A 14,367-nucleotide genomic window follows, 5' to 3' on the forward strand; every position below is an offset into this window, starting at 1 on the left:
TCAGTGGCAGGTGGCACAGTGGATACTGTATTGGGCCTGGGGTTGAAAAGAGCTGAGTTCAAATTTGGCCTAACACCAGCTATGTGAGCTTGAGCAAGTCACTTAATCTGTCTGCCTGTTTCTTCAACTATACAATGGGGACAGTAATAGCACTTACCTCCTAAGGGTGTTGTAAGGCTCAAATGAGAGATGTGTAAAGTGCGTAGCACAGTGCCTGGCACACAGTAGGTGATTAATACATGCTCATTCTCATCTCTATGACAGAATGCAGCAAGGTCCTCAAAGGAAGGGTTGTTCATTTTGCCTTAAATCCTCTGGCACCTACTGGATGCTGATTAAGTCCAGGGAGCAGGCGTGTTGGCTGAAGGGCAAAGCATGAGAAGGCACAGAGCAGGCAGAGTGGAGTCTACGCCTGAGACAACAAGCGATGCAGCTGCAAGGGGGGCGGGTAAGGATCAAAGTGTGAAAGAGAACAGAAGGTTCACACATGAGGCAGCGAATGCGTCCTTGGGCAGGAAGGTCACAGACCCTCCGGTCTTGCCCTCCTCCATAAGAAGGGCGGGTGGGCAGTCATCTGTGCATGTGGCAGTGAGGAGATACACTGTTTAAGAGGTGGACATTCTAACTGAATGGACGTGGGAGGCCGGATGCTTTAAGAAAATACAGCTCGTTATAATGAGACCCTCAATTCTGTCAGAAGGTCACAGGGGCCATGGTCCAGAGAGTCGTTCTGCTCTGCACTTTGGCCTTGTTCAATCTCTGCGGCTCATTGTTTGCAACTGTATGCTATTTCTTTTAAATGGGTTGTGGCCAAATGTCAGCAACGGCCTCCTTTGCCTTCTGTGTGTCCCGACTCCATCTCTTCAACATTCTGTCAACTAGCTCTGTGAGAGCTCTAATGGACAGAGTTGGCCTCAGAGTCAACAAATTCTGTATTCGAGTTCTCCCACGGGCACCCGCCTGCTGTGTGAGCAGCTGCCAACCCACACTGATAGGAGGGATCTTCTTGCCTAGAATCTCTCTATATCTATGAAATCATGGGTGTGCTAGGTGCTGGAGACACAAAAACAAGTCTATCAAGGAGGCAGCGAGGGGGCGCCATAGTGCACAGAGCTTCCAGGGTCAGCAAGACCCAAGTTCAAATCCCTTTTCAGATACTTACTAGCCTTCTGACCTTGGGCAATGCACTTGGCCTCAGTTCATCCCCCACCCTGTAAGGGGAAGGAGTTGGAGAGGTGGTCTTTGACGTCTTTCCTAGCCCTAAATCTATGATCCTATGATCTACAGAGATAAGTGAAGCCAAGGCAACTTCAAAAAGGACAGAGCACTAACAGAGGAAATAAGGGAAGCCCCCTTGGAAGAGATGGCTCCTAAACAGATCTGAAGGAAGAGAAGAACTGAGAGAGGCTGGATCTGCGTTAGAAAGAGCTTCTTCAAAGGGAATTCCCTACATTACTATGATGACCTAGCATTTCTATAATATTTTAAGGTTTGCAAAGCATTTTTCATGTTACCGCATTAGATCTTCACAACAGTAGGTGCTAATATTATCCCCATTTTACAGATGAGGAAACCAAGACTGACAGAGATTAAGTGACTTGCTTAGGGTTATGTAGCTAGAAGTGCTGGAGGCCACATTTGAACTCGGTGCTTCCTGATTCCATGTCCAGGGCTCCTACCCCAGGGCCATGTGAGTAGAGGGAAGAGAGCAGATGTGTGATATACTGAAGAAATAGAATGGAGAAACTCTGCTGAAGATATTACAAAGAGAAATCAGAGGAATGGTGGGAGGTGGAGCCTTCAAGATGGCAGAGAAAAGGCAGCAACTCACCTGAGCTCTCCCCAAAACCCTTTCAAAAACTTTTAAATAATGCCATAAAACTGGAGCAGCAGAACCCACAAAAGGACGGGATGAAACAATTTTCCAGCCAAAGACAACTTGGAAGGTCAGCGGGAAAGATCTGTCACACCTGGGTGAATGGAGCGCAGTCCAGCACAGGCTACGCCAGCACAGCCCCAGGCCCAGCAAACCAGGAGCAGGCCTGGGGAGTGACTGAATCAGCAGCCAGAGCTCTCAGCCCACAGACGGTAAGAAGGAGATTACAGGGATCTCTTTGCTAACACAGAGGCAGGATTCTGTTGCTTTGCCTATATTCAGATCCGGGTCACAGTCCTGGGAGGCAGTTCCAGGGTGAGGAGGAGCACCAGCACAGTAGAGCTTGTGGGCACAGTGGAGGAGGGCACCCTCACCACAGTTCCAGGGCAGAAGAGTGCTTGTGGTCACTCACAGACCAGAGCACAGGCCAGCAGACTAGTAAATACACTTTTCCTTAGATCATACCACCTTGGAAGAACTGAAAACTTACAGGTCCCTAGAAGTATCTCTCAAAATGGCTGCACAAAATCCCTGAAGCTTGGGACAGTGCACCCTCCACCCTGGAAGCAGAACCCTACTTTAACAAAGAGTTAAAAGTCAAGAAATAGGCTGGGAAAATAAGCAAACAACAGAAAAAATTCCGACCATAGAAAGTTACTGTGGTAACAAGGAAGATCAAAACACACTCAGAAGAAAACAGAGTCAAAGCTCCTTCATGCAAAGCCTTCAAGAAAAATATGAATTGGTCTCAGGCTAGGGAAGAGCTCAAAAAGATTTTGTAAAACAAGTAAGAGAGGTAGAGGTAAAATTGGGAAGAAAAATGAGAATGATGCAAGAAAATCATGAAAAAGAATCAACAGCTTGGTGAAGGAGACACAAAAAAATACTGAAGAAAATAACACCTTAAAAAACAGACTAGTGGGGCAGCTACGTGGCAAAGTGGATAAAGCACCGGCCCTGGATTCAGGAAGACCTGAGTTCAAATCTGGCCTCCGACACATAATACTTACTGTGTGGCCCTGGGCAAGTCACTTAGCCCCATCGCCTAGCTAAAAAAACCCCTCCAAAACAGAAAAAATAAAACAGACCAGGCTAAATGGTAAAGAGGTCCAAAAAGCCAATGAAGAGAAGAATGCCTTAAAAAGCAGAATTGGCCAAATGGAAAAAGAGGTACAAAAGCTCACTGAAGAAAATAATTCCTTAAAAATTAGAATGGAGCAAATGGAAGTTAATGACTTATTGAGTAATCAAGAAACAATAAAACAAAACCAAAAGAATGAAAAAATAGAAAACAATGTGAAATATCTCACTGTAAAAACAACTGACCTGGTCCATGAGAGATAACCTAAAAATTACTGGACTACCTGAAAGCCATGATAGACAAAAAGAGCCTAGATTTTATCTTTCAAGGAATTATCAAGGAAAACTGTCCTGATATTCTAGAATCAGAGGGTAAAATGGAAATTGAAAGAATCCACTGATCACCTCTTGAAACAGATCCCAAAATGAAAACTCCTAGGAATATTATAGCCAAATTCCAGGTCAAGGAGAAAATATTGCAAGCAGCCAAAAAGAAACAATTCAAGTATGGTGGAGCCACACTCAGGGTAACATAAGATTTAGCGGCTTTTACATTAAAGGACCACAGGACTTGGAATATGATATTCCAGAGGGCAAAATAACTAGGATTACAACCAAGAATCACTTATCCAGCAAAATTAAGTATGATCCTTCAGGGGAAAAAAATGGATATTCAATGAAATAGAGGACCTTCAAGCTTTCTTGATGAAAAGACTAGAGCTGAATAGAAAATCTGACTTCCAAATACAAGACTAAAGAAGAAGCATAAAAAGGTAAACAGGAAAGGGAAATTATAAGGGACTTAATAAGGTTAAACTGTTTACATTCCTACATGGGAAGATGATACTTGTAACTCATAAGAACTTTCTCATTATTAGGGCAGTTAGGAGTATATATATATATATATAATATATATATATATATATATATGTATATATATATATATATATACATATATACATATATATATATACACACATATATATGTATATATATATACATATATATATATACATATATATACACACACACATACACACACACACATATAGATAGATAGATAGACAGACAGATAGAGAGAGGCACACATGTGAGCTGAATATGAAGAGATGACGTCTAAAAAAATAAAATTAATGGGTGAGAGAGGAATGCACTGGGAGAAAGATAAGGGAGAGGTAGAATGGGGTAAATTATCTAACATAAAAGAGGCAAAAAAAGCTTTTACAATGGAGGGGAAGAGGGGGGAGGTGAGGGGAAATGAGTGAACCTTACTCTCATCAGGAATTGGCTCACAGAGGGAATAACACACACTTAATTGGGTACAGAAATCTATCTTACCCTACAGGAAAGGAGGGGAAGGGGATAAGAGAAAGGTGGTGATAAAAGGGAGAGCAAATGAGGGGGGGTAGTCAGAAACAAAACACTTTTGAGGAGGGACAGGGTGAAAGGAGAGAGAGAATAGAATTAACAGGGAGAAATAGGATGGAGGGAAATACAGTTAGCAATAGTAACTGAAAAAATTTTGAAGCAAGTTTCTCTGATAAAGGCCTCATTTCTCAAACACATAGAGAACTGAGTCAAATTTATAAAAATAAGAGCCATTCCCCAGGTGAGAAATGATCAAAAGCTATGAACAGTTTTCAAATGAGGTAATCAAAGCTAGCCAAAACCATATGAAAAAATGCTCTAACTCACTACTGATTGGATAAATGCAAATTAAAACAATTCTGAGGTACTTCCTCATACATATTAGATTGGCTAATAGGACAGAAAAGGAAAATGACAAATGTTGGAGGGGACGTGGGAAAAGCGAGACAGTAATGCACTGTTAGTAGAGTTGTGAACTGACTCAACCATTCTGTAGAGCAATTTGGAACTATGTCCAAAAGGCTATAAAACCCTGCATACCCTTTGACCGAGCAATACCACTAGTGCGTCTGTATCCAAAAGGAAATAAAATATAGAGGGGGAAAGGACTTATACGTACAGAAATATTTATAGCAGCTTTTTTTTCTGGTGGCAGGGAGCTGGAAATTGGGGAGATGCCCATCAGCTGCAAAATTGTGTTATGTGATTGTGATGAAATATTGTGCCATGAGAAAGGATAAGCAGGATGTTCTCAGAAAAACCTGGAAAGACTTATATGAGCTAATGCAAAGTGAACAAAGTAACAGCAATATTGTAAGATGACTAGCCGTGAATGACTTAGCTATTCTCAGCAATACAATGCTTCAAGACAACTCTGAAGGACTTACGATGAAAAATGCTATCCATCCCCAGACAAAAAACTAATGGTGTAGGAATACAAATTGAAGCATACTTTTTAAACTTTCTTTATTTTTCTTGAGTTTTTTTTTTGTCTCTTTTCTTCTACAACATGACTATTATGGAAATGTTTTGCATGACCACACATATATAACCTATATCAAATTGCTTGCCTTCTCAATGAGGGGAGGTGGGGAGGAAGGAAGGGAGAGAATTTGGAACTCAAAGTTTTAAAATAGAATGTTAACAACTCTTTTTACATGTAATTGGGTAAAATACTAAATAAATTTTAAAAAAGAAATCAGTCAGACAAGTGAGGAAACGACAACCTTAAAAGGATTCGTGGATTGTAAAGTTACATTTTCTTCGGTTGAAAAATTAAATTTCTATAGCAGAAGTGTAGTTTTTTAAAAAAATGTTTTAGCAATGTGAACAGAAATCCATGCATGTAATTTGCCTAAAATATTTATTCAGCAAGTGGTAAAAAAAATTATGCTAGCTATTTAAAATATGGATTTTGGATATAATCTAAAAACATTCCAAAAAACTTGATTCACACCAAAATGCAGAATTATACTCTACTGGATGGATGTAACTCCTATATAACATAAATAAGCAAACTGAAGAAGGATTTAGTCATTGATCAATTCTGATCAAGTCAATGAGTCTAGCAGTATTTAAAAGACCCAGATATTTGTGAAAACGCAGAGGTGCATTCCATCAGGTCTCGCCCCATTGTGACCATCATTAGGTCTGCCCCTCTCTGGTGGGGTTCTGATTTTATTTTAGCAGATTTACGAAAAAGACTGCAACTTAGGGCTGGGGGTCCCAAATATTGCACAGGATTTGGTCTCAAAACCAGAAATTTTAGGTGGTTAGATGCCATAAACCTATCTCATGTGCATTATATAATTAGATTAAAACTTTTCCTCCTAATAATGTCAAGAGAACGCAATTTGCTTGTGGGCAGATGCTGGATGTTCAGGTTCTAGAGGGAAAATGAAACAGGCAGTAGACAGAGTAGGAGTCTGTCTGAAGTTAGCTCACTTTATGATGATAATAACTCACATTTACATAGAGCTTTAAGGGCTTGTTACATACATTATTGCCTCTGATTTAGAAAACGTAAGCTCTTTGAGAGCTGGGATGGTTTACTTCTGGCTTTATATGCCAGGGCCTCCTATGATGCCTGATACCTAATAAATCATCATAAATGCATGTGAACTGAACTGGTACTCACAGTAATCCTGGGAGCTAAGTGGTGTAGATATCCCCATTTTATTACACTGTATTTTTAGTGAACAAAAATTTATTTTCTCTCCCTCCTACCTCTTCTCTCTGACCCTTGGGGGAGGGGGGAAACTCCTGTAACAAATGTGTAATCAAACAAAACAAATGCCTACATCAGCCAATTACAAAAAAAAAGTCTCATTATGCCCTGAGTCCATCACCTCTGTGTCAGCAAATGGGTAGCATGCATTATCATATGTTATAGATGAGCAAATTGAGATTGAGAGATGTTAAATGACTTGCTCAGTCAGAGGCAGGCTCTTCCTGACTCCAAATTCATCATTATCTAATATGCCATTCTGACTCCCATAGAACACAACAGAAAGCCATGAAACCAGAAGCCACTCCTAGGAGACATCAGTCTATACTATTCCTCCATTGACCCTGCCATAGAAACTCACAGAAGAGCTAATGGTCTCTAACGAAGCTCTAAGAATAGAGTTAAGGAGTGGAGGAAACTGGAAAAAAATTTAAAAATTGGCATGAAAACCAAAGGGATCCATAAGACTTTAAAAAAAAAAGGGGGCAGTTAGGTGGCACAGTGGATAGAGCACCAGCCCTGAAGTCAGGAGGACCTGATTTCAAATCCAGCCTCAGACCAAACACTTGACACGTACTAGCTGTGTGACCCTGGGCAAGTAGTAACCCCAATTGCCTAAAACCAAAAAAAAAAAAAAGGACAGGATGTTAACAGGGGTTCAGCAATCATCTCCATTTTCAGAAAAGGACACAGAATTGGAAGGCGAAGTGACTTATTCAAAGTCCCACAGAGAGTTAGTGTCAGTTACTCAGTCTGTCCTGTTCCCTTTAGGCCCGTATTAATCTGAATGGTTAAACTAGATGGCTCATCTGTACGGTCTCAGAGTTTACTTAAAGGATAATGGCATAGGCAGTACTTTCTTGTAGTGCATTTTCTTATTTACATTTATGAGAATTAGTTTTGCTTGTTGTCCTTTTCTTGAGAGAAAGAAAGGACACAGTACGAGCTGTGCCTTAAAAGCTTATTAAAGGGCCTTGCTTTAAAAGTATGAGGGCAGTGAATCTGGGATCGTACCTGGATGGAACAAACTGAAGGTGCTCATGGGTGATGGTCTGTCACATCATTAGAAGGGAAGCTGCTCACAGGTTTTTCTTCCTTTACCTGGACACTTTCTGCTACTGAAAGCTGAGAGGGTGATGTGAATCCTCGGTACTGCTTACTAGACTTCGTAAATTTCTTAATTTCATTAGCAAAGGAAATGCCTTTTCTTTTATCATCACGAGCTGCCTGGAAAAACAAAAAACAAAAAACACCCAACCTTAGAAAGTAAAATAAAAATGCTCATCACTCTAAAATTAATTTTTAAAATACAATCATTCCATGTTGTTGAGGGAAATATTTTGACATTCTTTTAGTGAAATGTGGTTTGAATCAGTATGAATATGAAGAATGGCATTTTTCTCATATCCTGCTAAAGGATATCCGATTAGCTCAGCAGCTTGGACATCACCAGGGACCCCTGAGGATGTGCTTTTTTTAAACTAAAGAATTACTTTCCAAGTTGGATGTGTTTCAGTTCCTCCAGTACTGTCAGTGCACTGGTTGTGGACAGAGATCTTATTTAAAGTACCAACAGTTAAATGAACATTTGTAGGTAGTCCTTAAGAATGAATTCACTGCCTTTCTTTATGCCACCATCAATGAGGAAGTGGAAGGAAGGGGCACACAACAATGGTCATTTTGTGTTTTTGTTTATGTCATGGGGTGCTTTCCTACTCCAGAGCCCCTAATGGAAGTGATCCTGGATTTTCTATGCTCTCGAAAGTCTACATACTGAAAAAGGCTTTGAGTATGGCCTTGAAAGAAGATTATGTTTGTTTTCTGAGGACCAGCCTCAGTAAGTCTGGACAAACTCATCAGCAGTAATCTAGTCACTTGGTGATGAATTGTTTGGGGCATGGCAATTGATGAAACACAGAAAAACACAAATGGTTTTCGGTCCTGAGTAGTTTCCTTTTGTTTCTATAGTGATGATGGTAAAGAGGGGCAGAAAAGAGGACAGATGGTGCTAAGGATCACTGTTTTCCAGACCATTTACACACATTAATTTAAGTTTCTGATACTATAAATGTGGGCTCCTTGCCAAGTGACTATTGAATAAATACAATATTAGAAGAACTGAATTTTATTCATCTTTCTATTTTTGCTGTAGTGTGACTGGAAGATAGAAGGAAGTTGTAGCTATATGGAAGGATAGCCACAGGTTTTCCTTGGAGGGTTAAATAAAGGAGTCTGTTTTTATCATGCATTCAAAGGCAACAAGAAGCATCGTTTCATCTGACCTTTGGTCATCTGGTATTAAAGTGCTCATGACAAACATTTGCAAAAAGATAATTAATTAATTAATTAATTAATTGATAATTAATTGATGTTTCAACATTGTTGTTGAGATTGAGGAAGTAGAGAAATTTTTATCAAGAACCTGTTAAGACCCTCCAAACAAAATCAATTTATACCTTAATATTCAATGACTTCAATGAAAAGATATGCACAGCTGTAGACAATTTGTTGAAAAACATGGTCTAGGAGTTAGAAATAAGCCAAAGACTTATAGACTACACAGAAGCCTCACAACTTGGGCTGTGATTGAGGAACAGGTGAAGACCAATACCTAAGCTGAAGCTACAGGAGCCCAGTTTACATAACCTGGCATTACTGCAGCTTTGACAAGGGCGCAATAGTAGGGGTGAAGAATTAATCAGCCAGAGTTTATTTAGTGCCTACTATGTGCCATGCAGTATGATAGGTTCTGGGGATAAGAGAAAAAATTAGACAATCCCTGCTCTTAAGGAGTGAACATTCTATTGTGGTAGACAATGTTCATCTATAAATATTTCAAGAACAAATACATATATATCTACATATCTATCTATCTACACACAATAAATACAAGACAGGTTAACTACAAGGTAGGAATGTAGGGCACAAACAATTTTGGTGTGTGTGTGTGTGTGAGAGAGAGAGAGAGAGAGAGAGAGAGAGAGAGAGAGAGAGAGAGAGAGAGAGAGAGAGAGAATCAGGAAAGACTTTCTGTAGGAGGTGGTGCATGAGCTGAGATAAGAAGGAAGTGAGGGATTCTAAGAGGCAGAAGAAGAGGGTGATCTATTCAAGATGGGTGCAGCCGTCACAGTGGGTTTCAAGTGGAGACAGTACCTTAGAAATCTGTGCTAAATATGACAATTCTGCTTGAACTGCCACAGGATTAGGTAATGGAGGAGAAAAAGAAAGGAGTGAGCCCTGACTGCTGGGCTGAGGAAGGGAGGAATAGCTAGGATTGAGTCCCAGTTTTTTCACCTAAACATAATACTATTTATTTTTTTAAAAAGGCAGTTGAGGTTAAGTGACTTGCCCAGGGTCACACAGCTAGTAAATGTCAAGTGTTTGGTCTGAGGCCGGATTTGAACTCAGGTTCTCCTGGCTTCAGGGCCGGTGCTCTATCTACTATGTCACCTAGCTGCCCCAATACTATTTATTTTTAAAGAATAAATTTATATTGATGGCTTCTGTTTCTTACATCACTATAATTTCTCTCCATATCCTTTCCTCCTACCTTTACCAGAGAACCATCCCATATAACAAATATATTTTAAAGAAGAAAATAAAGAAAAAGGGACAAAAGAAAATCAGCAAAACTGATCACTGCAATAAAAAAGTGCCACACCTGTGGACCTCCTACCCTTGCAAAGGAGTAATGTAGGAGGAGTTTTCTCATATGTGTATACATACACACACACACACACACACACGCACACACACACTCTTTGGAGCCATGCTTGCGCTTTATAATTCTGCAAAATTTGCATCTGTTGTTTTGTGGTCGTTCTTTCCATTTACATTGTTGTAGTCGTTGTGTGTATTGTAATTAGCTCTGCTTTCTTCACTCTGCATCAGATCATATAAATCTTTCTGTGCTTCTCTGTATTCATCACATTGATCATGCTTCATAGCGCAGTCATATTCCATTGTGCTCATGTATCACAACTTGTCAGCCATTCACCAGCTGATATAAGCAAAATTTACCCTGCTTCCAATTCTTTGCTACCACAAAAAGTGCTGCTATAAATATTTTGGTGCGTGTGGTCCCTTTCTTCTTATCCATGCCTCCTTGGTGTACTCCACATTGCTTTCCAAAACGGCTGTACTGATTCACAGCTCTACCAACAATGCATTAATGTTCCTGTTTTCCTACAGCCTCTCCAACATTGTCTCTTCCCATCTTTCATCATCTTTGTGAATTGGCAGGTTGTGAGGGGAAACCTCAGAACCATTCTGATTTAAATTTCTCTAATTTTTGGAGCACTCTTTCACATTGTTATGAATTGCTTGCAATAATTCTTTTGAGAACTGTTTGTTCGCTTCCTTTGACCACTTACCTCTCGGAGAATGGCTGTTGGTCTTATATGTATCTGTTAGTTGTGTATATATCTTAGATACTAAGCCCTCATCTGAGAAATCTGATAAAACAATTCCCCCCGATCAACAGCTTCACCTTTCTGAGATGCATAAATGTTGTTTATGCAGAAGCTTTTCAGTTTCATGTAATGAAAGTTATTTATTTTATCTTTTGTAATTGCCTTTATCTCATGCTTGCTTAGGGATGTACCTGCTGTCTGTAGCTACAATATGAACTGCTTCTCTTCTAATTTTTTTTTGGTGTGATACTTAATATTAAGGTCATATGTCCATTTAAAATTTGTTGTGGAATATGGTGGAAGAAGTTAATCTAATCCTAATTTCTGCTGGACTGTTTCCAGTTTTCCAAGCAATTTTTTCCCCAAATAGGGAGTTCTTTCCTAAGTAAGTTATACTTTCTGGTTTATCTAATATTGAGTTCGATTGTTTTTATTCACCTTGTCTAGTTGGTTCCACTGATCTACTTCTCTATTTTTTAAATAAATACCAGATGGTTTTGAGGACTGCTGCTTTATAATACAGTTTGAGGTCTTGAAGTGCTATTCCCCTCTCATCCTTGCCTCTTTTCACTATTTCCCTTGATATACTAGAGCTTCTAGAGATTTTGTTTCTCCAAATAAACTGGATGATGCTATTTATACTACTTATCTTACAGGATCATTGTGAAGAAAGTGTTTTGTAAATTATAGAACACTGCATAAATGTGAGCCACCTTAGACCTAGAAAGGACCTTGGACATCTCTCTAGTCCCAACCCTTCATTATACAAATGAGGAATTTGATGCATAGAAGTAAAGTGATGTTCCTAAAGTCATAAAACTTGTAACTACAATTCAGGTTGACTAACTCCTGGTTCAGTTTCATTTCTCTTCTTCCTCCTTCCATTCCTCCTGCCCTTTCTCCAGTGCTTCTCTCCCTGCACCACACTATTTCCCAATTCAAGTGTTCCTTCAGGGACGCCCAGTGGAGCAGAGTTGAGAAAAAGGTATCTTTTCTGGGCCAAAATGCCAATGCCAACATTAGGGAAAGGGAGCAGGCATCACAGCTAACTGGAGAAGCAATGAGGGCTCATTTTTAAACATAAGCGATTCTTGCCATCTAGTGGTTGGATTAAAAACTAGAGAGTGGCAAGAGAGCACCATTTCATTATCTATGGGCCTGGTTCGGTGCACATGCTGAAAGCTGCCTTTTGTGGGACTGACCAAAAGCGAACTCGTTTCCTCTGAATGACTCAGTCATTCAGTCTTTGCTCAAAGGCTTCCAAAGAAGGGGAACCTACTAGCTCCTAGGAAAGCCAGTTTTACTTCTGGATAGCTCAAATTATGAGGGTTTTTCTACTTTAAATCAAGCCTAAATTTGCTCCTCTGCAACTTTACTGACTGCTACTAGATTCTGCCTTCTGGGGCTGCGAAGAACAACTCTAATCCCTTTTTCACTTGAGGTTCGAAAGGCCTGCACTGAGCATATGGATGTTTTTGTTTCTATTGCTTCCTAATAGTATGATTTGAGCAACAGCACAAGGCTATATATTTTTTTCTTAATTTAAATTTCATTTTATTTTTATTCTGAATTTAATAAATATCAAATAAAATGAGCATTTCCACATGCCTTATTGGAACAGTGAATTCATATGAAACAGTGAATTTCTAATATATAGAGCTTGCTTTTCTTTTTAAGTGTATAATGAATTCAGTATCAAATTTTGGCTTTCTTGCTTGTCTATGATTCCTTCTGGTCTTCCTATAGTTTCCTTTTTTGGAGGGTCCAAGGGAGAACCCTATCATCTGATTTTTATTCTTGTCATTAATATAGTGCCTTATTTTTATTGTTTTCCCCATATTGAACCCACCCTGCATTCTGGCATAAAGACAACATGGTCGGAGTATGTAATCTTTTTTGATATGTTGTTGTAGACTCTTTGTTAATTAAATTTTTTCTGTGTATTGATAATCATTAGGGATATTAATTTATAATTTTCTTGCTTCATTTTGTTTCTCCTGATTTGGGAATAAAGATTATATTTGTATCACAGAAGGAATCCTTTTTTTCCCCTATTTTTGCAAATAGTTTATATAATACTGGAATCAATGTTTCTTTGAATGACATAATTTGCGGATCCTGGAGCTTTTTTCCTTGGGAGTTCATTTATGCCTTGCTCAAGGTCTTTTTTCTTTTTCGGATTGGGTTATTTAAGTTTTCTATTTCTTGCCTATTAATTTTATATTTTTGTATATTTTCAATTTAAGTAGTATATTTCATTTAAGTAATCATTTTTTTTTTTTTAGGCAATTGGGGTTAAGTGACTTGCCCAGGTTCACACAGCTAGTAAGTGTCAAGTGTTTGGTCTGAGGCCGGATTTGAATTCAGGTCCTCCTGACTTCCGGGCTGATGCTCTATCCACTGCACCACCTAACTGCCGCTAACTAGTCATTTCTTGAGCAAATAATTGGACAAAAGTTTTTTAATAATTTACTTTATTTCTTCTTCATTTGTAGTGAATCTTCTTTTCTCCTTTTTTTGATACCGGTAATTTGGATGTTCTTTTTTCAAAATTAGATAATAGCTTTTTTTTTAAATCAGTCCCTTATCTTCTTATTAATTCAGCATTTTTTTCTTTCAATTTTATTAACCACTTGTCTGATTTTTCTGATTTCCCTATTCTGGTCTTTATTTTTTACTTTGTTGATTTTCTAGGTTTTTTCTAAAGTTATATACCCAATTTCATTGACCTGTTCTTTAATTTGCTGATAAAAGTGTTTAATAATATAAATTTTCCTTTAAGGGCTGCTTTGGCTATAATCCAGAAATTTTGGTATGTTGTCTTGTTATAATTTTCTTTGATGAAAACATCTACTGTTTTTATGATTTGTTATTTATATACCATTTTTTTAGGAATAAGTTAATTTAAATTTTTAATCCTTTCTTCAGCAGCCCTTTATGAAATATAATTTTTTTATTGGATTGTGGTAAGTAAAGAATATGTTTAATATTTCTGCTTTTCTGCATTTGTTTTGTAATTATTTATGCCCTAATATGTGGTTAGTTTTTGTAAGGGTGCCATGTACAGCTAGGAAATGTATATTCTTTTCTATTCCTATTCAATAAAAACCAGACATTTATCACATCTAACTTTTCTAAAAGTCTATTCAAGTCTTTGACTTCTTAATTGTTTATTTTTTGTTAGATTTGTCTACATGTGAAAGAGATACATGAGATCCCCCACTATTAGTTTTATTGTCTATTTCTTCCTATACCTTATTTAGTCAATCATCAAGTATTTATTAAGCATCAATTATGGGCTGGACACTGTGGACAGAAATACAATGAGTGAGAAAATCCTTACTTGTAAGGAGCTTATATTTTAACTAGGGAGATAACAAGAACATAAGTTCATGTGTGTGTAC

The 14,367-nt window shown here is 38.4% G+C and overlaps 1 protein-coding gene across 1 annotated transcript in view; it reads right to left on the minus strand.

Moving 5' to 3' along the window:
• The window catches only part of PLCE1 (phospholipase C epsilon 1), a 339,193-nt gene that overhangs the window by 4,968 nt on the left and 319,858 nt on the right, over positions 1 to 14,367 (minus strand). The window contains exon 33 of the mRNA XM_020964068.2: positions 7,566 to 7,778. Coding sequence (XP_020819727.1) covers positions 7,590 to 7,778 — 189 coding nt within the window. The 3' untranslated portion in view covers positions 7,566 to 7,589. The remainder of the gene's footprint in view (positions 1 to 7,565; positions 7,779 to 14,367) is intronic.

This window comes from Phascolarctos cinereus, unplaced genomic scaffold (assembly GCF_003287225.1).
Source record: "Phascolarctos cinereus isolate Bilbo 61053 unplaced genomic scaffold, phaCin_HiC Scaffold_3;HRSCAF=262, whole genome shotgun sequence".
Lineage (NCBI taxonomy): Eukaryota > Metazoa > Chordata > Mammalia > Diprotodontia > Phascolarctidae > Phascolarctos > Phascolarctos cinereus.